The 22,961-nt window shown below is 40.9% G+C and overlaps 1 protein-coding gene across 2 annotated transcripts; it reads left to right on the forward strand.

Annotated features, from left to right (window-relative positions):
• The first annotated feature begins 1,959 nt into the window (after positions 1–1,959).
• hmgcll1 (3-hydroxymethyl-3-methylglutaryl-CoA lyase like 1) lies at positions 1,960–22,836 on the forward strand. 2 transcript variants are annotated; one of them, XM_067609922.1, is made up of 9 exons: positions 1,960–2,671; positions 4,911–4,988; positions 6,276–6,383; positions 6,784–6,879; positions 7,067–7,215; positions 13,050–13,113; positions 13,868–14,056; positions 20,775–20,900; positions 21,304–22,836. In XM_067609922.1, exons 1-9 carry the CDS (start codon positions 2,576–2,578, stop codon positions 21,406–21,408), a joined length of 1,011 nt encoding a protein of 336 aa, XP_067466023.1. In that variant the 5' UTR covers positions 1,960–2,575; the 3' UTR covers positions 21,409–22,836. The 2 variants fall into 2 exon arrangements, with proteins under 2 accessions (XP_067466023.1, XP_067466024.1); XM_067609923.1 differs by lacking the exons at positions 20,775–20,900; positions 21,304–22,836 and adding an exon at positions 18,558–19,772.
• The last annotated feature ends 125 nt before the right edge of the window (positions 22,837–22,961 follow it).

Here is a 22,961-nt window from a genome sequence, read left to right on the forward strand (position 1 = left end):
GAGAGCTTAAAACTTCCTTCATGTCATGCCGAAACCTGTACTCTATAAAGTGCTGTTTTTCACATCTGTTTCTTTCTTAGTACAAAAAAATAGCCCCTTTCTTTTTTGCAACTTTTTCCAGTTCAAAAACATGTTGAGACATTTGCACTGTTTGATTTTTATTTAATATTTAGAGCCATTCATGGTCTCCAAAATCCTCATGTGTAAAACATATTGTTCTCAGGAGGCAGCTTACAAACTAGCACAGAGACATCCCTTTTCCTGTCAAGGCATATCTGTTTGCCTAATCTAAAAAAGTATTGTCCCTTTGCAGTAGAGTTTAATCTAGTAGGAAATTTCTTAAGTTTGTACAGTTTGTTCAGTTGTGTCTATGACTGATGATTAGACTGAACTGCCATTTTGTTTAACTTCATTACTCCTTTCTGTTTAAATTGCTGAGGAAATCTAAACATGTGTGCAGCGATTTAGAGGTCTTGAACCATTGGGCTAATTTGTTAATGATGTTATCCTACAAAAATCTAACATTTGATTTGATTGTGCGAAATGCGAAACTCTGACACAGATAATCCTCCATCCTATGTCTACTTAAATAAAAGGAATTTACATAATTTAATCAAAATTGCTGCATCCCTTTTATTAAAGAGGATTTTGAAAAAGTGAGACCAAATAATTGTAAGCTGAAATTTGTGCTATTCTAATACAATTTATACCTTATAAATATATGTACTACATGAAAAGTTTATTGTCCTTGTTTTGCATATCGCTGTTCACCTATATTACTGACCACATCCAACTCTTAACATTTTTCTAATATCGTTAAAAAACTATTTTTGATTTTATTATATGTCAAAACCTCCTCTACTTCCATACCATCTTAAACTTTAAAGTTTCTCCTCACCTGCATTACATTGATACCTAAAAGCAGGAAAGCCCCTGAAGGCCAGTTCTTTTAAGTTACTCTCTGCAGCTGGTATTTGTCAAGATAAACCACCGCTGCAGTTTCCTTGAAAATAGAAATGTTAAAAGGCCAGTTAGGGTTAAGTGATTGATGCAGTTATCATCGACAGAGTCAAAGAAACTTTTCCTTCTAAAGTCAGAAACATTTTCCTGACAATGCAAATGATGGATTACATGTGTTTTAGTGTTAATGAAAACAGATTTCTCAACCATACTTTGTCATAATACAAAGATTTATTACAATATATTTAGTTCCATAACATATTTATTTAAAAGGTTCTACATATATAAAACAAACAATATGTGCTTTGCATAAGTAGCAGAATTATGACAGCAATAATTTGCACTAATTTAGTGCTTCTCTGATATCCTTACTTCCTGTCTCTGCTTTAAAGCCCAGATTTACAGCACATCTGAAAATAATTTAAAACCCAACAAACCTCTAAAACCATGAAATCATTTATTTTGACTTTATTCATATTGGCACAAATAAGAATCAGCACAGATTTGGTTTGATGTGTAAAAGATAAATAAAATGTTTAATTTTAAGTTTGAATTTTTCAATTTAAAGTCATATAACTTCAAAGTTCAATAACTGCCTCTTGTTTTTCTGTGCCTTGGAGGTCCATGAATAAGCAGTTAGAGGCAATACACCAAAAAAAGGCATTTTAAATTTTAGGGGGTGGCAACTGATAGACATCAACCTTGAAGTCTGCTACAAAGGGCTGATCATATGAGTCGCCTCCGTCCCCTGAGAGAGGGGCAGAGGTCTCTCATCACAGAGCAGTTTAGCGTGGTGAGATGGTTGAATGCGAGGACTTCATTAAGCCCCTCTATTGTTAACATCTGGGTTCAGAAGAATGGCTCTTTCTCTGGTAAATGTTGCCCTGGCTTAACAAGGGATTTTATTACACCATGCAGTTGACATTGGCAGCAGTGGCACGTCTGGCAATGGAAACCCCTCAACTGTTTAGGTCACAGGAGATCAATCAAAGCAGCCTGTTTCCCTGAAGCCTTCAATTCTCACTCGAAGAGGGAGGTGAATATTCATCTAATCTAGTTGCTGAATCTAAAAAATATCAGCTGTGAGATTTTTAGTGAATACTGTTAAATGCTTCTACTATAAAGCAAGCACTCAGTATTCAGCCTGTGAATAAACCATTTGGAGCTGATTTGTGGCTGTACAAACTCTTCTTCCCTTATTGTTCAGTTTTCCTGCTCTGCACCTGCATTCCCTTTTTTGGATGCACAAATTATATCTTTCCTCAAAATGCTTCCACAAGAATTCCAGTCCAAAGTGCAGCTCTAATCTCCCATATCGCTCCATTTCCCACTTTGCTTCACACCATTTCCTCGCGCAGTCTCCATCTCCCCCGTCCGTCTCTGTTTTGATCCCCTCCCTGCCAGGGATGTGGGTGCCATGGCAACTGCTGAGTCATACTCTACCGTCTGCAGCCGTCCTCTAATCCTATCTCCTCCTGCAGCAAGGCCCTCCATCATCCAGGCCTGCATTAGAATATTGATTTGACGCTTCAATTTGCTACATTTGTTGCAGCGGTGTGAGCAGGTGAGTCCCAGAGGACACAGAGGTGCGGCAGGCTGAACAGCAGCCCTTCGGATGGGTAACGTACCCACAACAGTGAAGCACTGCTTGAGCTATGAACAAGTCATCCAGGACTACCCATGGCTGAGACGCTGGCTGCTGGAGGAAAAGGTGGGCGTCCTTTTACTTGTTTCTAATCTGCTGCACATGCTCTGCCACATGACTCTCATGACACAGAGACTACACAGCAGCCAGCCACTGATGACAGCGCTGATACTGCATGGTGCTTATATAATGGTCCTCTTCAATTCAAATTCTATTCCTCTTTCACATATTACTGTAATTTTGAGAATGGAGGTTATTCTCTCTAAATAAAAAATGTTTCCAGCTCTCTGAACTGACTATATGTGACAAAATACGCAGACTAAATTTAGCTTTGTCTGTGTTGTGTCTCTCCACAAGGATACTTCAACAGGATTATTTAGTAATTTGATAAGAAGAATATTTGTTTATTGAAAATGGACTGATGCGCTAACTGTAGTGGTTCTTTACATTCAAATACATTGATCATGTACTAAGCTTGAATTAAATAATAGATGTGATATTTAAATGGAATTGAATGACACAAGAAGCATCTATAGATATTTTTGGCCTCTTGTAACTCATTGTTTCCTTTTATTTTCAATTGTTATGCTCAAAAAGTAGCAAGAAACACTATGTAAAAATACTCCTATTATAATACTCCCTTACTCATTACAAGTAAGAATCATGCATTGCAAATATTACACAAAAGTACATAACTAGCATAATAATACCTCTGATAATTAAAGTACATTTTGTACAATTTATTGCCAAGTAGGTCTGCACATTCAATAAACCTGTTTCTGATTCTGAGTACTATAAGCAAAATGTACTTTAGGTATCAGAGGTTTAAGTATTATTATGCTGTAAAATAGCCTATTGTGTTATCATATATTATATTAATGAATTATAATTGTATTACTGATGCATTAACTCGTTAGCATAATTTTAAATGATAGCATTATATTTAATGGAGTTAGCTTACAGTAGTCTTAACCACTTTATATACTCTTGGGTAGTTAATCTAGGACAATACATCATCTTTTCTAAATGAATGTGTCTTAAAAAGTATTATTTTCTCCCTGAAATGTAGTGAGGCAGAGTAGAAATTTTCATAAAATGAACAGCAACATACACTAAGTAGCTATCTAAGTAACCATTTGCTAAATGCACTTAACCTAGCTTAGCTGTTAGCTAATTAACGTCAGCTACATTCCACCAATGCTTAACTAATGGTTACTGTCATCTAGCTAACAGTTAACTGCTCAGCTCCAAAAGTAAAGGTTAGCATCCAGTTGGTGAAGACAGTCAAATGGTTTCTTCCTGTTAAAGGGGAGTTTTTCCTTACCACTGTAGCGCTTGCTCATGGGGGAATTGTTGGGTCTCTGTAAATTAAAGAGTATGTGCTATACATGCTGTATGTGAAAAGTGCCCGGAGATGACTTTTGTTGCGATTTGGTACTATATAAATAAAATTGAATTGAATTGCATTGGTCCAAAGGCCCATTATTCCGAAACCCCAATAGTTTGAAAAATGTCCAATTGGACCGAAAGCCCATTAGTCTGATGGTTCGTTATCCCGAAAACAAATGCCCATTACTCCAAAGGCCCATTGCTCTGAAAATACACACTCTAGAGTTGTTGGAGTTCAGTAACTGCTGGCCCTGTCCATGGTGGTGGTGGTGGGGGCGGTGGGGGGTGACGGACGCATTACCATTATTTATACACTAAGATATTAAGGGCAAAAAACTCCAGGGAGAGTGTATATTTTCGGAGCAACAGGCCTTTGGAGAAGTGGGCTTTTGTTTTTGGAGTAACGGGCTGTCGGACTAATGGGCTTTTGGTCCAATGGGATGTTTTTAGAACTATTGGGGTTTCGGAATAATGAGCCGTTGGACCAATGGCATGGCACCAGAGACACATATACTTCTTTTAGGAGTTAAGGATAAAGATGTTTATAAATTCTACAATCTTTAATGTCTTTGGAGGTTGTACATTAAAGTTCAACAAGGATTTTTTTTCTCTATAATTATTATCTGGTTCAAGCCATAAAAATAACCTGATCCTCAGAATATCCCTTGTGGTTGTTGTGGAGTTACCCTTCCCTTCTTTCCCAGTCTTGTCTCTATGACACATCTCTTGGGTTTACATCCTAATTGCACGACAGGCTTATGTTTTGGTTATCAGGTATCATCTAGCTTTGAGGTATACAGAGTCGTTCATGTTAGAAATAACATGTCCTGGCTGAAAGGATGACTTGAGTGTTTGTGTTGAATGTCTTCTTGAGTGGTATTCCTCTATTTATTCTCTGCTCTGTTTATCTTTCCAGACCATTACAGGACATGAGTATCCTGAGTTTGTTAAAATAGTTGAAGTTGGTCCTAGAGATGGACTTCAAAATGAAAAGGTACTGTCATTTCAGTCACAAATTTCATTTATATTCATATGCACCCTTGTTTTGTACTACTAAACATACATGATCATCCCTGGAAAACCCATTTTTTCCTGTATCTTTCATACATAAAGCAATAACATATGGGTTGTGTGCCGTAATTGCCAGGAGCATATGTTTTACATTTTCTTTGAAATTCAACAGAAAAGATGACACGGCTTCTGGCTCAGTTTACTCTTCTTAGCATGTCACAGCTGTATCATTTCCTTATTGCACGCCAGTGGTTTTACAGACTGCACTGGATGCAGAGATCATTTTATTTACCACAATGTGTGATAAGAGATATTTTATATTTTGAGAGATCTCAAAATATCCAGCAGGTGCAAGGTTCAGCATGTGAATGTAGATAGCAATGGGCCTCATTCACAAACAGTGTGCACACACAAATCTTTGCTTAAACCGAATGAATGTTTTAAGCACAAATCCAGGATTCATTAACATGTTCTTACTTGAATTTGTTCTCACTCTGTGAACAAATTTAGAAATGCCTTAGATCATGCGTATTATTTAAAAAATGATTGGACCCAAATATACAACATTTAAAAGTTGAAATTGCTAATTATACACAACTTATTTACTAATTATAAAATGAATAGCTAAGACGTAGTAATCCATAAATCATCATCACAAATGTAATGAAATTATTAATATATTAAAATTTTCCTGTTCCCACTTTTAGTTGAAAATAGCTTATATACTGTAATTTCCATATTGGAATGTGACCTCGATTAATTTCCCCATCAGATTTGGCCGTGATACATGCAGCTTGTTAACCAGCAGCCTGTTCCGTTCAGTATTAGCACAGTGAGGGGCGCTATGCTTTCGCTACATCATGGCCTGTTGTGGAAAGAGACGAAACACGATGTGCAGTAAAGTTTCTCTACATTTTTACCATCATGGCCCTCTTTGAGTGACAGCTCTCGCCACTGTTCCACTGCTCCAACAGAGCTTTCCTTATATAGAGAAATGGGGGTGTGGTAGTATGCTAATTACCGATAGCGTGCACGTGCCTGTCAATTTAGAATGAGTCTGATTCACTAACATACGTACAGTGGTAAGAACAAAATATGTCGGTGTGCACATCATGACGGACGGTATTTTGTGTGCAAAGTAAGAACATTTCTGCGCACATATTAGTGAATGAGGCCCAGTGTGCCTACAGCCAGATATGTACTTGTTGTACCTCCCATCTTGAGAGGAATCAAATCCAGAAAGAGCTGTTTCAGTTTCATTGTTCCCTAGGAAATTGTTCCGACACGGGTGAAAATCCAGCTGATAGACATGCTCTCAGGAACAGGCCTGCCTGTGATCGAGGCCACCAGCTTTGTGTCTTCAAAGTGGGTACCGCAGGTAATAACTCTTCTTTGTGCACAGAAAAAGAGTGCTGAGTGATTTATTAAGCTCTCTTTCTTGTCTGCACAACTACTGAGGAAGTCTGCTCCTCCAGCATCCTTGTTGGTCCCACAGATGTTTTTTAAGGAATATTTTTAAATATTCTTCATGAAGTTGACCTTTCATTACCTGTCATAAATTGTATTTATTTACTTCACGAGTGGGAGCAAACATGTTCAAGCCCCATGTTTTGTTTAATCTGAAAAAACATGACATGAAAAAGTAATTCTGTCCTTTATGGATTGTGTGCTGCCTATGTGAAAACATTGATGGAGGGTGATGTATTCTTAGCAACATGTTCAGATTGAAGTTAAAGGTTTATTTTTCTACATCATATGTTTTCCTCCTCGTCATTTAGATGGCGGACCACACTGATGTGCTCAGAGGAATCCAGAGAGCACCTCATGTTCAGTACCCGGTTTTGACACCTAACATGCAGGGCTTCCAGGATGCTGTAAGCATTAATTTTCAATTCAGCATAATGATCCCTGCTGAAAACCATAATTACCCATGCTTGTCAATTTGAGTTAATTGTTGGCACCACATTTTTTTATGCCAGATGATTCCTGCACTTACGTAAGTGTGACTCCAACACAGTGTTCAAAGTGGTTTTACAAGTTCATTTTTCTCCCCTGTTTAAGGTTGCAGCTGGCGCTACAGAAGTGGCGGTGTTTGGGTCAGCGTCTGAAAGCTTCAGTAAAAAAAATATTAACTGCTCTATTGATGAAAGCATGCTGAGGTTTGAGGAAGTCATTAACGCTGCCAAAGAGCGACAAATTCCAGTCCGTGGGTTAGTATTCTATATATTAAATTGTCACTTAGAATGAGAGAAAACACACACAAAGCATTTTATTCACTCAGATTTTGTCACATTTATTTGTTACTAAAGGTAATGATACCTTTACACAAAAGTTCCAGATGGTCACTAGGTTATATCAATGCATTAGTAAACCACAAGTCTGGATGTACATTAAAGCAAACCAAACAGTTTAATATACTGGATATACAGTAGTTGCGCCTTTTATCATATATGGAAATACGAGCCACTGCAATGGCAATGCATGTTTACTTAGATTAGATTAGATCAACATTTCACTGTACATAAAGGTTTAAATCTGGTTAAAGATAAACACAGAACCAGAACAGCAGTGGATTAGTGGAAACATTGCTCCATGTGCCAAATGCTGTTTGATAATGATTAACAAATGGCTTAGAATTTAGGTCTGGATCACCACCAAACTCTAATCACAGATATGTTAACCAAATCTAATGTGGATCTTTCTGGAAGCCTTTGAGATATCCAGCTGACAAAGAGATACAGATGAACAGCCAAAACAGCACTGACGTGTCCAGAAGTTTCTTATACACTGTAATTTATATACTCTTCCACCGAGTAGCAACAAAAACAGAGTGGCTCTCTGTTTCACTGAGTATATCCTACATATAAAGCTGTTAAAAGTACAGACACCACAAGACCAAAAGCACAGTTAAGTTCTCTATGTTACAGTGAATTGCTTCTACATCCACAGCAGTTGCTCAGTTCTATGTCACACAGGCTCCGCCCTCTAGTGGACTCTGTGGACTCTATGGACTCTATGGGTGATTCTCTTCTCCAATTACATGCATGCAATCACCCACTGAAATTTGCATGTACGTACTGTAGCTGGCAAATCAGGACACACCTGCTGATTATGTGTGTCTCACACAGTATATAAGGCAGTGTCTTGTTGCTGTTCACTATCCTTCTCACTTCAGCGACGACGAATCTGCTCAGTGATCTTACCTCTCCATGGAAGGACTCGCCGCTCCAGCAAGCTCATTTCTGCCGTCGTGCTGCTGTCAACAGGCATCTCTTCAGCTTCGAGTACTTTGGACGGGACCATGCACAGAGCGGCTTGATGCATCCACTGCCCTGCGTTCACTGCCGAAGACTTCCTTTGATTCAACGCCAGCAATGGTGGGACCATTTTCAGCTCCACTGCGTTGAGAGCAACCCAGAGTACCGCATCGATTATGAGTCCCCTGCATCGTCTGGAGTTCTGCCGCCGTCAGACACCTCGGCTAAGGCTGTCTTGGCAGCTTCATCAATGAACGATGATGACAACCTCTCATCTGTGTTGACATCATTGCTGACCTTTGGAAATCCACCTCTGTCTTCTGAAGGTTATGGCCCTGGTGGCAGAGCGCATAGGGCTCTCACTGCCCCTGTCTGTCCCGCCCAATCCGGTTAGTCAACTATGTGAAGGCATTTACAGCCTGGCTCATCCAGCTCAATCTGCCTTTGTTTCGCCTCCTCTCCTGGACATTTGGCAGTGTGTCGAAATGTCCTGGAAGGAAAACAAAGTCACCAGTCATGGGACTGATTTCCTTCCTGAGAGTAGAGGGCCACACGGAGACAGGCTGTCCCGGTGTGCCCCCCTGGAAGAGGCCCTCGCAGCCCTCCCAATTCCTCACTCAGCTCTCTGGTCAGCAAGCAGGAAGCCGCAGCTTCCACTGGAGGAGGATAGGGACATGCTGGAATATTTCAGGAAAAATATTCTGACTGGGCACGCAGCTAATACACTGTTACGTGCCTCCCCCCACAGCAGAACAGGTCGATTTTCTGGGCTGCATCATCGGCCAGACTAATAAGTCTGGGTGTTGCTACTGCTGCAGGGCATGTGATATCGCTTGCCACGGTGGGCTCACGTCATGTGTGGCTGGGACTAACCGCCATACAGAGAAAGGACAGGTAAGACATCCTGGGAGATCCCATAGCTTTGGACAGGCTTTTAAGGTCAAAGGCAGTGAGGAGAAGAGCGCACAGGAAGGACAGAGCATTGCCAGCCCCCACCGCATCAGCCTCCTCCCAGACCATCTTGAAGGAGACACCGCAGCACTGGCCCTCCCATGCTGGGTTGAAAAACTCACTGTGTGTTGAAAATGTTTTAATAAAAACAAGTTACATTTTCCACCGAAGAGGAAAATCCTCCACCCTCCCCTCTTCCACCTCTCCAGCCCTCCTTGACGCTGTGATGACAGCGGCCCAGCCCGTTTCATCCAGCTGCTCACAGAGGCTGATACTGCAGTATGCACTCACTCAGCTAGCGCCCCTGCCTCTCTTCCCTTAGTTAGGGAAACAGATGGCGGGCGGCCTCATTCAGCTGCAGGCTGTGCTAGCTGAAAAAAGCTCAGCACTGAGCCCCCTCATGAGAGCTATGTTAGGCGCAATGTGGTGAGAAAGAAACACATCCCACCCGACATAGCAACACAGAGAAGATCTGTCTCTCACCGTGCTCACTGGTACTGTTATCTATTGGACCAGCCAGCACAACTTGCCTCTGCAGCTGACGGTGATGCAGCGAGTGGCATTATTTTCTCACTGAGGAATAACGCCTCGTGCTCACACACTGGCTGGGGAAAGGACACTTCATGTCTGCTTAGTGTCAACACTGTCTCCTGCTGTTTTTGCCACTATCCTTCACAGGATCAGCATGCATAACTTGTCTCTCGGGTTAATGATAGCATGGCTGTCAAAAACAGACACACGGACACAACATCTAACGCTGTGTTGAGGCCCTTTCGATATCGGCTGCTCCCCAGCTGGCTGGTTGCCCTCTGACACAGTTTTACAAGGCATGGCATCACAGCTGTGTGTTGACGGAGTGGATGGATAAAGCACAGAGACTGAGTTGTTCACTCCAGTTCTGCTGTGTTCCTCCACCATTTTTGGGCATCAAGGAGATAATCTATCCTCCCAGGAGGAGACAGATTCTCTCTCCAAGGAGATGCAGGGCCTGTTGCTGAAACAGGCTATCTCGATTGTTCCCATTCACGACAGAGGAGGTTTTACTCTGTGTACTTCCTGGTTCCTAAGAAGATGGGAGGTTTCAGACCAATTTTGGATCTCTGCATCCTGAGGCAGTGCATTGCCTGAGAGACGTTCCGCATACTAACCATCAGGAGTTTGCTGGAACTGATTAAACCGGGCAACTTGTTCACCACCATCGACCTGAAAGATGCATACTTTCTTGTTGAGGTGGCACCAAAACACAGGAAGTTCCTGCATTTCGTCTTTCAGGGGATAGCGTACAAGTACAATAGGCTATCATTTGGCTACTCCCTGGCTCTCCACACATTCAGCAAGTGTGTCATGTAGGTGTTGGGGCTCATTGCGGTGGGCCATCCAGTGGTTCCACTGGAATTCCTGCGCAAGTGCTGCCTGAAGAGGTGGTTCGCCAGCCTGTGCTTGGATCCCAGGCAAGAGGACCTGCGTTATTGGGGGTCCCCACAGCATCTGTCGATGGAGACACCGCTGGGTCAAGTGACTTCCTACATAGCGATGTTCACAGATGCATGCAGACACCTGTCTGGGGAGAGTGATAAGTGGTATGTGGCCTTCAGGGGAAAACTGACACAACAACCTCCTCGAACTTCAGGCATTGCTCTTTGTTCTCCAAAACTTCCTGACTAGTTCTGGTGAAACATGTGTTGGTGAGAACAGACAACCGCACCACAGCCACCTACATCAACAGGCAGGGTGGAGTTCGGTCCGCTGTCCTATTGAAGATGGCAGAGAACCTGTTGTTGTGGGCCTCAGAACATCTGTCTCTGACAGCCCTTCACATTCCAGGTCCAGAAAACAGGGGTGCTGACCTCATGTCAAGGGGCGGGTCTCTGGCAGACGAATGGGTGCCGAGGTGGACCTGGTTCGTCAAAGCGGAAATGGACCTGTTCGCCAGTCAAAGCAGCATCCACTACCTGCTCTGTTTCTCCCTGATGCCGCAAGATGATCTATCCCTGGGAGTGGACGCATTTGCACATGCGCCATGGCCAAATAGGCTGCTTTACACCTTTCCTTCTCTTCGTCTCACACTCCCTCTGCTGGAGAGAGTGAGACAGGAGTGATTGTTGGTCATCCTGATAGCCTCAGACCGCCGTTTGGCACCATGGCATGCAGAGATGACCCAGATGTTGGTGGCCCAGCCCAGGACCATTCCTCAAATGTTGGGGGCTCTGGCCCAGGAGGCGGGCTTAATAGGCATGCTGGCCATGTTGGGCCAACCTCTCTCCAGTCCTGGCTCTTGAGAGGGACAGGCTGATGTGGGCTGGACTGTCTGCACAGGTGGTGCAGACCATCCAAGCAGACAGAGCAGGATCCACCATTGCTTGCTACAAAGCAAAGTGGTTGGGATTCCAACACTGGTGCTAGTAAAGGAGATTAGACCCCCTGACATGTGACCCCCTGACATTCTACAATATCTGGTGGAAAAGGGGCTGTCTCATGCCACTGTTAAAGTGTATGCAGCTTCTGTTTCTTCCTGTCTTCCTGAGGGCTTTGGCGGCAGACCTGTCTTCGCCTGTCCCCTCATGAAACATTTCTTACAGGGGGTTAGGAGACAACGCCCAGTGATGCATGTCTGAATTGTGCACCTGTCGGTTCACCTCAGCTGTTTGCTGCTTCATGGTGACCACAGAGGTGCTACTCTCAGACCGAACCCCTTGTTCTTAAGAATATAAGGACTTCATTTAGGTCGAGAACTATTCAGCTTGAGGCATTTTGTCCTCCACCTCATGGAGATGCTAGGGAGGCAAAACTGAATTTCTTGTGCTCAGTACATGCGTTGGCATGTTATGTTGAACAAACGGCCCCCTTTCGGCGCACTGAACAGCTGTTCGTGTGCTATGGAGAGGGAGTGGCTGGTAAAGCCTATCCAAGAAGCACCTAGCTAGTTGGCTTTGTGAATGCATCTCCCAAGCCTACAGGCAGGTGGGTAAGGACGCCCCCCACCATGGTCCAAGTGAATTCCACACATGGCGTAGCAACAGCCTTGTTCAGTGGGGTGAGTGTCAAGGACATGTGCACGGCAGTGTCTTGGTCTTTGCCTTGTCCGTTCATAAGGTTTTGTCTCTTGGACATGTCAGGCTCCTTTTCAAGGTTTTTGTTTTCAGGAGCGACTCAGGACTTGTTAAAAGGGTAGTCTGAGTGTCAGAATCTGGATGATACACCTGCATTCTCCTGTGATCTAAGATGACTTGGGGAATGAGGTGTGCAGGGTGTCTGTTGTATGATCTGTGACCCCTGCGAGGTTAGGCCATGTTTTCACCCACTTAATGTTCATGTTAACTGGGCTGGGTTGGGCACCCTACTGCTCTGCTTAAGTGGCTTGGATTATAACATAGTAGGTTGGCTGCATCGACTAACTTCTGGTCGGGCTCAGTGAGGCTGTCTGATGACATGTTGCGGTGGGGTGAACATTCATCAGGCCTGTGTGAGATAGAATGAAGGTTATGTTCTATAAGCACAGGCGGAGCCCTCTACCCATGGACCCTGCCGCTCCTACACAGTCCGCTGAGGCGGTTTCTGGATAGTAAGCAGCAGCAAGACACTGTCTTATATACTGAGACACATGTAATCAGTAGGTTAGCCCTGATTGGCTGGCTACGTACATGCAAATTTCAGTGGGCAATTACGTGTGTGTGATTGGAGGAGAGTATTACCCATAGAATCTATAGAGTCCAGTAGAGGGCTCCACCTGTGCTTATAGAACTAGGGTTACAATATCATAACTTTCGTTTTTTCTTCAACATCCAAAACAATCTTATTTTTCATGAACACATTAAAACAGAATTGTCCTTTTACAGATATGTTTCTTGTGTTGTCGGATGCCCACATGAGGGACACATTGAACCTTCCAAAGTTGCTGAGGTGAGATCAATCTTATGGATCCTTTCATATTTTCTAAAACATTCAGTAAGACTGCAATTAATAGAGTCATCTTGAAATGTTATTGCTGACAACAGTTATTGAAGATGTTGATACTGTCAGTGACATAACTATAATTAACATTTACTAAATATAGGTTTTCTAGACAATAAACAATGGAAGGTGATATTAGTTAAAGTTAAGTACTACTACTGCCAGTTTCTAATCATGCCTCTTCTTTGTAATCCGTCATAGTGTGATTGCATATTTTCTCACCTTCATGAATTTACAAGATTATGCTCATTTAAAAAAAGACTCCAGGAAAGCATCCTTTCTTCTCAGCAGCATTTATAATTGTCTGGGGATTAGGTGGTTTTTGTTTTTTGTTTTCTTTAGCATTAATAAATCTTCATTTTGATACAAAAGCTTTGGGTAAATATGTTTCAGCTCAAAAGTCCACTCCATGGTTATTGTCAATTTACTGCCCCAGCATCCTACGTGCATCACTGAGTTGAGTTGAGGCCTTTTGTTTTCAAGCACTATGATCAAGTTGCCACTGTAGCAACAGATTGGACTGTCATTTATTATAAAAAATAGGGATAAAAGAATTGTCAAATTGAAATGTCTTTGCTATTTCAATGCTGAACAAAAGTTGTAATGATTCTTGCATATTTGATTAGAGTTAGTAGTCTCTTCCCTTTATGTCTTTCTCTCAATGTCATCAGCTCATTTTACTGTATATTTCACTATTCTTTAGGTGGCAAAGAGGTTATATGAAATGGGATGCTATGAGGTTTCTCTCGGGGACACCATCGGCGTTGGCACTCCAGGTTCCATGTTTAAGATGCTGCAGAGTGTGATGAAGGAGGTGCCCACCAGCGCTCTAGCAGTTCACTGCCATGACACCTATGGGCAAGCACTGCCGAACATCCTTACTGCACTTCAGGTAAGAACTGACCAGTCATCCCAAGACTACTCACCATAATGAATGATTATGTTATAATCATTATTATTACTATGATTATTATCACCATTAGTAGAGTAAATAGTGCTTTTAGGTAGCACTTTAGTAGTAGAAATAGCAACAGAAAATATTTTCCACCTATTAGAAGTTATATTTCATGGTTTTGACAACAAAAACAGACATTGGTTTTTATCATCCATTAAAAACATTTACTGCATTTTGCAAAAAAAAACTACAACTACAACAAATCAACTTTGACCCTCTGTATCCTGATAGTTGTTTGTGTACGCACTTTTACAATGCAAAAGACAATAGTAAAAATGAAGATGAACACACCCAAAAATATCCATTATCAATGTACTTAAAAATTCAAAGATACACCCCTGGTTATGCTCCATCTTGTTTTTAAGAGTTTCCTGAGACACAAAATACATGAACATTAAAAATTAAAGCCAAAGAAAAACTGAAGGACAAAAAGATAACAAAATAAAAAATATGAAATCCAAAATTATAATAAGTATTCTTTCTATCTAGTTGTCTAAAAGAAACTGTTGTAAAGTTTTATGAGTGTTGCTCTCCATGGCTGGAGAATGCTGCTTTACTCTGGGGAAGCATCACTGAAGGCTGCTTGAATTTCTGGGAGTTCTTGAAATGAAGGAGAGGACAAGATTGCTCTAAACGTTGGATGGAGAGACTTGTAGATTCTGGGACGGAGCTTGAAAATTCTCTGAACCTGGCAGATATCAGACATCTTTGAAAACAGAGTGATGGTGAGACCTGACATCTCTGCCTTGATGGAGTAATGCAGGATGTCAAAAAGGGAGGGAGGTTGAAAAAACTCTCTGGACTCTTAGAGGAAAAGGAAGAAGGGAGCTCTGATAACTAGTGGAGGTCACTCACACCTTTCATTCACACCTGTCTTCCAGGGGAGAAAGGTATGATTAAACATCCTGATCTTTGTGTGATAGATGTGAAAAATGGCTCTTGCAAAAGTCTGTGTAGGGTTTGCCAATACTGGTGAAGATGAGGCCCATTTACCTCAGAATTTTAAGTGTTGAGTCTCCTCTGTACAAGAACAAGATGGGGTTGCATCATCCTCTTGATCCTCACAGCCTCTCATGTTAAAGTGTTTGACAGCTTTACTTTCTGCTTTCCCACTGGCTTGGCAAGGATTGTTTTGGACACCTTCGCCTTCACATGCATCCTTCTCCTTTTGATGAATATGAATATTCTTTTGGAGAAACCGAAGGCCGATTGTGGATATATTCCCGACCTTTGCATAAATCAGCGATGTTACTCATGATGACATGAAGACAAGCAACCAGATGTGGAAGCAAAGTTGAGGTGGCAATACTTGTTCCAGGATATCTTTCAACTTCCTTGACTGACTGCCAACATTGTGGAGATCACAAGTCTTTTCTGAGGCTTTAAATCATTATTCCTGCTGCGGATAATGACATGTTAAGCTGCTCTCAATACATCTTTTTAGACAAATTTCAAGGCACTCTGAGTTACATTAAAATATATTTTGTGCAGTTTTTACAAAGAACAAAGGATTAGTAGTGTTTATCTTCCACTGGAATCAGGCAAAAGCAGGTTCCCATCAATATCTAGGCCTATGGCCTTTTAAGGTAGTTTGAAATCAAGTTCAAGCTATCTTTGACCTTAATAGAATATAATCACATAAAATAAATGTCCATGTAATATAAATCTCAAATTACAGCTGACAGTCCCCTCTTAAACATTTTACATCCAAAAAAGTCAGTGTGGAGCTTAAGTATAAAACAACATGTCGCCTAAATGTTTCTGAAACTCACTGTAAACCTGAATATTTAATGATAATGTGTCAGTTTACGAAATTATGAATGTATCCTCTGTTTGGCGAGTATTGAGAAGGCACAAAACAAATGTGTAGGTCACAATGGGACACACAGAAAACCAGGAACCATCAGTCAACAAGGAAGAGGGGCATTAAGAAACATGATCTAAGCCTCCCCACAAAGCGAGATGATTCACAAACTGCCCACTGAAAAAAAAAATCCCAGAATCTTAATGAACACAAGATATTTCCAGTGGACCCTCCCTTCAGAGTACACATGCATTGTAGTGAAGAAAAAAAAAACTCCATGTACTATTATAGTAAAATACTCACAGCTCACAAAAATATAATTAGGTTGTAAAGCTCTGTGGAGGAGGTCTCGTCGGGTTGTTTTTCAGCACTTGCCCTTAGCAAACGTTAAACTGACATAAATCCAAACATAAAACAGAGGTAATGCAGGTATGGCTGTATCAGTTCTCTGGGGCACATTGTCATTGTGGGGTAGGAAGCTCATTGGGGGCTGGGTGGGTCAACAGATGTGAAGGGGTCTGTACAAAGGCTCACCTATTCAGTATCTGTTGGACAAAGCAACTGAGAGCTAGGTGGATAGAAGGGCCCTGGGGGGCTCCTAACTCATCTGTCGCTTGGCTGTTGAACTCTCTGACAATGCTGTGCTTAAAGGCCGGTGGAAAACGATCCTTTCAGTCGCTCTCTGCTGTGCATGTGATGAACGGTCCTGCAGCTGCAGCCCCAACTCTGAAGCAGAGTGAAACTTCAGTAGCACTTTTGTTTTACAGGACAAATATCTGGTGTGCAGAAGATAATTATTCCTTGTGACTTTTAGTTTGTGTCAGTTACAACAAAACTAGTGTGAGAATGTCATTATTTTACAGTCTAAATCGATGCTTTTCTGAGCGTCATCTTCTGTGCTGTTCATCTGTATCCTCAACACTGCAGCACAGTGCTGCAGAAAAAGCTCAATAGTATCCATGTGTAAGGTAACAAATATTTTTAAGGTTAACCTTGATTTTGGATGCTGTAGTGAAAAAGCGCAGAGGGATGGTGGAATTCCTATGTGGATTATATTTAGAATGATTCATCACAGCTGCCCCGTGGCCACAGAAAATAATAGCAGCCAGGGATATTTAGCCTACCATTTGCTCACCCATAAACAAGATGGAAATGAAAGATTTTATCATAGCTTTTCATTACTGTGTGCCAGAAGTCCACACCACCAACTGGGAGAGAAATGAATTCCCCCGACGCTGTCAGCCCTGAGTCACCTCTTTTGTTCTTGATAAAGACATTCCTCTGTCTTTGTACCTTTTCTTTTTTTTCTAGGAGGTCTGGGGGGGCTTTGTTAAAAACCTACTCCTGGCAGGTCACACAATGACAATGTATGTACTTAGATTTCACAGGCTTGGCAAGGAAAATTATTTATTCTTACCCGCAATTTCAGTGTATTGTGTACTGCTGCAGCTGGGGAATACAGTATAACCTGTATGTGCTCACACTTGAGCTCTCCACCAACAATAACATTCATTTGCAGTTTTTTTCTTTTGTGTCTTTCCATGAAGAGCTTTTTGTAGTTGAACAGCAGATACCCTGTTTGACCAGGACTGTAACTGTGTAACTAATATGCTGAGATCTTCTCTAATGTGGACTAGTGTATTGATCGTTTCATTGTATGTTACCCTTTACGTTGGCCAGATTTTGTGAAATTCCTTGATTGATAATTGACAGACGCTGAGATGATGATGATGATGTTATCTTTCAAATTTATTATTTATTATTATATCATCACCATCATGATCTTCATCATCACCATCACCATGATTGTCATTATAGTCATCATCACCTCTGACAGTTGTCACTTTTTGGTCAGTGGTGAAGTGCTGTTCTTCAGAAGAAAAACCCACAGCATCAAAGCCAATAATAAATAATCATAATGCTTAAATAAACAATGATGGAATCAAATTACATATTAATAGTAATAATAAGTAAAACATTTTATTTCAGAGCCATTTTATAGATACTCAAAGATGCTTTTACAAAAAAACCCCTAAAAAGCTAAAACACAATGCAAGTGCTGAATGTTTAAATAAAACAGGACATAAATCAAACATTAAAAGCTGTTTTAAAAAGATGAACACACACATACAGTACCAGTCAAAAGTCTGGATATACTTTTGCATTCAAGTGAATGGGAAGGTGTGTCCAAACTTTTGACTGGCACTGTACATGCACAGTATATTATATATCAGATTATTAGAGTATTATGACGTTATCCAAGATATGTGCTGCTTTTCATAGTTAAAATCTTTCTGGTCTTTTTACAGTGGCAAAATTGTAGAAGGTTTTGCAGGTGAATGAATAATAACTGTAGTTGGCACTACGACAGTGTTCCCAATAAGGCCCCTTTTTGTGGATATTTTTACTAAATCTAAGACTCAGAGTCAATAAGCATACAGTATAAACAGGTGCATTCAGTACGGTTCGTGTTGCCTTTGTCAGCCGATTAGTAGTTATTATACATATATTTTTTTAAATGGATAGTCCATGGATAGTTTTTTTATATTTGTGTATTTTTGCCACCTCTTATTAAATTAATGAATTTTTTGTTTTGTTTTGTTTTTTTTTAAACCTTTTAAACCTTTATTTCAGACAGTCAGAAGAGAGATGTCAGGAAATGAGAGAGACAGAGAGAGACATGCAACAAAGGTACAGAAGGTGAATGGATTGATTATATAGTTCAGAATTTCTACATTTAAATAAACCATGAAGTAAAAATGTCATTTATTTATTCTTTATAGGTTTGTTTTGTCTATCACCTAGCTGCCCACCAATATCTGGGAATTGCTTTCCCATGGCAAGCGTATTTGTGTGTTCTTGTAAAGAGGTGATATATGTGTCAGCAGTGGATCTGTGACAGTTTCTGTCAGCTTCCCAGTTTATGTAGCAGTGGGTAAAGCATCACTGCTTCATATCCTTCAGTGAATACACTCTCTCTCTTTCTCTCTCTCTCTGACGCAGTTATAAAACCAAAATGGGAGCATGTCCATCTTCAGCCTCGTCCACTAAGAGTGTAGAATGTCAACAAGCTTATCCCAAATCATGCAAGTTTCAAAATGCACTGTGTCTTTATACAGGAATGTATTGTTTTTATATAGCCACAGCTCACTGAATATGGCTTTTTAACACTAAGTGCACATCTGGTTTCTGGGCAGTGTGAACCTAACTGAGCGCTGGCAAGCTCAAGCTGCTGACCACCAATTCCTGCGTGATTAGTGTCCAGAGAAACAGGGCATGCTGCTGAAGGGTTCGTTTTGTTTCTCTCGGAAACAGTATGCTGAAGACCCCTGGCCTTACACGGTTAGCAGCTGAAAGCGAGAGGATTGGCATGGTAGATTACAACTCTGTGTTTATACAACAAAAAAATTCTGCCTAGTACAATATCCTGCTCTGGCTTTGACCAAGGTCTGGAAATCTCGTGCACTGCACACACCGGAGTAGATCTCCTCCTTCTACCCCACCTCCTCCTCTCTCCTTGCCAACACAAACAGCAATTACGGCTGGCTCAGACAGCCCCTGAAAGAAGTAGGTTCTTGTCTGGAGGAAAAGCAACCAATTAGTAGCATTGTTAAAAAAAAAGCAATAGAGATTCTTTTAATTTTGCTTGCTTGGTCTTGCTCCACAGGGTGAAAGTCCTTCATGACCCAATGCCACTGAGAGGATCAGCGTGTTAATTTTCTCTCACTGTGGGATCCTCTGACATCTGGCTCTGCCACGGAAGCTGGAAAACATCTTTAATATTCTCATGACAATCCCAGGGACATGTGGAAAACATCCCGAGACCTTCATCAGTAATGACTTTGAAAACTGAAGGTCTGGCTTCGTCATTTTTTGGTGTGAAAACAAAGGTTATACTCATAGTTAAGTATACGCTTACACGGCAAGCAGTGAAGGTTTGTCTCTTTATGTAATACATTCATTCTTAGAAACTGTAAAATATTATATATTACTATGAATTCTTCTTGCATCAAAATAAAATCAGTGTCCTAATATTTGCTAAGCAGCATTTTTGGATGTTTGTAAGATGTCCAACAAAAGCATTGATATTCGGAAAAACAACTGAAAACGCCAGACACTTTTCTTTATTGTAAGTAATAAAAAAAGAACATTTCCCCACAAAATATAACAATTATGTTGACTGTAAACAGCCATATGAGCCAAACATGCACAAAGTAAACACTTAAAATGTATCTCTTGCAGGTGTAAATATAACATGAGTTTGTATGTCTTTGTACAAAGACAGCCTAGTACAAAGACCCCCATAAAACATAATAGAACATTTTAACCAAAGACATCATTATGACACTAATGATAATAGTTTGCAGCAACTGCGCATTTGTGTATTAATGTTACAGTTCCTGTATTGTTGGCACAGTGTAAAAAGACACCATCCAGCCGAGGAAAAAATGTCTTCTCAATGTGGCAAGAAAGTGAATCCCCATGGTTAAGGGCAGAGTAGTGCTGTAAAAACATGAGTAACCAGGAGAATCAGAAACATATGAAATGTTCTGTTCAGCATTTATAATGTTCCTCTCATATGAACAAGGCCATAATTATGTGGTGCTGGTGGTTTAAGCTGACAAAGAGGATGACTAAGCCATACTGTGGGACATTCTGTGCCCACTCATCTTCAAGACATAAGCCTACAGTTCTCCTAAACAGCTGTAAAACACGACCACAGGCCTGGCAAGGCACACTGCACCACGCAGAACAATCTAACAGAACAAGGATCTTTGTTCCTGGATTTTACCTGAGGTTGAAGCATGTGTGGAGGCGCTGAATGTCTCTGTGTGCTGTTTGTCCTTGCAGATGGGGGTCTGTGTGGTGGATTCTGCAGTAGCTGGCCTGGGAGGTTGCCCGTATGCTCAGGGTTCATCTGGCAATGTTTCAACAGAGGATGTACTCTACATGCTCCATGGCATGGGCATTGAAACTGTAAGTATGTCTTCACAGTGCACTTGGACAGAGCTGCTGTAGTTTATGTCTTAATAATCCCATCTCATCAAACCAACTCATACAATCTTTCAGAGCTCATTAACATAAACAGTTCGTTCTGCAAACATACTGCTCTGTGAATGTTTATTTTATAATATCAGTGGTTTAACACAGCTTGCCTGAGCCCACATTATTGCATGTCCTGACCCAGGAACAATTTATTTAACAATCCCTACCCCTGCTGGTGGAACCATTTCACTACATCACCTGTTGCACACATCTATTTCTGACACCCTGAGGATATTTGGTTGCCTCTTTTTGATCCTCATTATATTGCAAACAGGCAAAATCACCTCATAGAAATTACATTTTGAAATGAATTGATATTGCTTTTTTTTTTCAGGGAGTAAACCTTGCCAAAGTTATAGAGGCTGGTGACTTCATCTGCAGGGCTTTATGTTGCAAGACAAACTCCAGGGTTGCCCAGGCAAGTAGCAGGACACTGTGATGTGTTTCAGCAAAGAAATAAATTTAAATATTTGACTCTGTTCCCTTTAAAGTAACAATCTCGAAGATCTCTGTTTCGTTCTCTTTGCTGACACCTATGGCGATAAACGGTAATTGCAGGTGTGTTTTTGGACCTTACTTCCCAGGGAACAGTGTCGCCTGTGTGACGTCAGTAACTGTTTATTCACAGTGCTAGCAGAGACCGGAAAAAACAGTATGCCGCTTCACACACAAATGAGTTGAAGAGCGAGTCTGTCGTGTTAGCTCCGCTTACCCTCTTTGGCAGACCAACCACTGCTGGGTGATGGAAAACGCATCACTAAGTATGCGCTGCTTGAATGTCACCACCGACACCCAGTTCGTAATACTCATAATACTGCAAATGCAATGGCTTTCATCAGTGAGCCATAGGCTCAATCACTATAGTGTTACCTCATTCGGCGATAGGGAGTGACTTAACAGACATTTATGTAAATGAAAATCTTTGAGATTATTACTTTCAAGTGCTTTCCCTGTTGTTGCTGCCTTTAGAGTTGTTGCCTATGCTACTGTATTTGAAGTACATTTTTCCTTGTTTATATTTCTGCTGGAAATGTCAGAGGTATCTCAACTAAATAATATCATGAGAAAGATTCTGTTTCCAAACCACCTCTTTCAATGTCATTTTCCCACATGGAGGCTGTTAGGATTTGAAGGACCATTATGATCCACTGAATCACCTAATTCAGGTGTGATATTCTGAGTTGTGTATTTTTTTGGTTGGTATGGTTCGACAGTACGAAGGAGCAAGGACAGATCAGCTGGAAAATGACTAGACGCAAATGACTAATTCTATCAAGATGAGTATTCATTTTTATTTTACAACTTTACAACAAGAAAAGGTCAGCCACTCTTATTACTTTTCAACTTTGCATAGCTCAGTGGCCTTATAAAAATAAAGCAACAGAATAAGAATTTAGTCTGCTTTGGCTACTTGCTGAACTCAATTTACTATCACCACAGGTGTTTGATTTGTATAAATAGAGAGGACAAACTGCAAAAGAAAAAACTCCCTCCTGCTGCCCTGGAAATTCTCTCAAAGCATTTACTTCTCCGAAGACCTTTTCAGCTTTTCCTACCTGGCTAGACCATGTATGAAAAGGAATTTCAAAGAAGGTTCCTCTCGAAAACCTACAAAACTACAAAAATAACACAGCAGCCATTTGCTCTCAGGATTGCCAAAGATCGTTTAAAAAGTGCCCCTTGATAGTTTTTTGCCATGACAAAAAACCTTCACCATGACATAAGCTACTGATTCAGTGTCTGTATATAGAAGTGTTCTGGGAGGATCATCTGTGCGAGTACTGTCAAATGTGGTTGCTTTTCTCTCCTGCCTCTACTGTTTACAATCTACTGTGCTGTATAATGTCAAATAAAAACAATGAAACTGGTTTGTGTCACTGAGTTTTTTCATTTTATCTGAAGCAAATAAGCACAGAAATTGTGCTTGGGAAAAATATATGACTTTTATGTTCACGTATACTGTAGGACTAAGAAAATCCAAAAGAAAGAAAA

This window comes from Thunnus thynnus, chromosome 14 (genome assembly GCF_963924715.1).
Source record: "Thunnus thynnus chromosome 14, fThuThy2.1, whole genome shotgun sequence".
Classification (NCBI taxonomy): domain Eukaryota; kingdom Metazoa; phylum Chordata; class Actinopteri; order Scombriformes; family Scombridae; genus Thunnus; species Thunnus thynnus.

What these genes read in the sequence shown, in the direction of transcription:
- hmgcll1 (XM_067609922.1), top strand. Translation starts at nt 2,576, where the DNA reads ATGGGTAACGTACCCACAACAGTGAAGCACTGCTTGAGCTATGAACAA. An exon ending in GCTGGCTGCTGGAGGAAAAG is followed by an intron (nt 2,672 to 4,910) that starts GTGGGCGTCCTT and finishes TTATCTTTCCAG; the next exon opens with ACCATTACAGGACATGAGTA. An exon ending in ATGGACTTCAAAATGAAAAG is followed by an intron (nt 4,989 to 6,275) that starts GTACTGTCATTT and finishes ATTGTTCCCTAG; the next exon opens with GAAATTGTTCCGACACGGGT.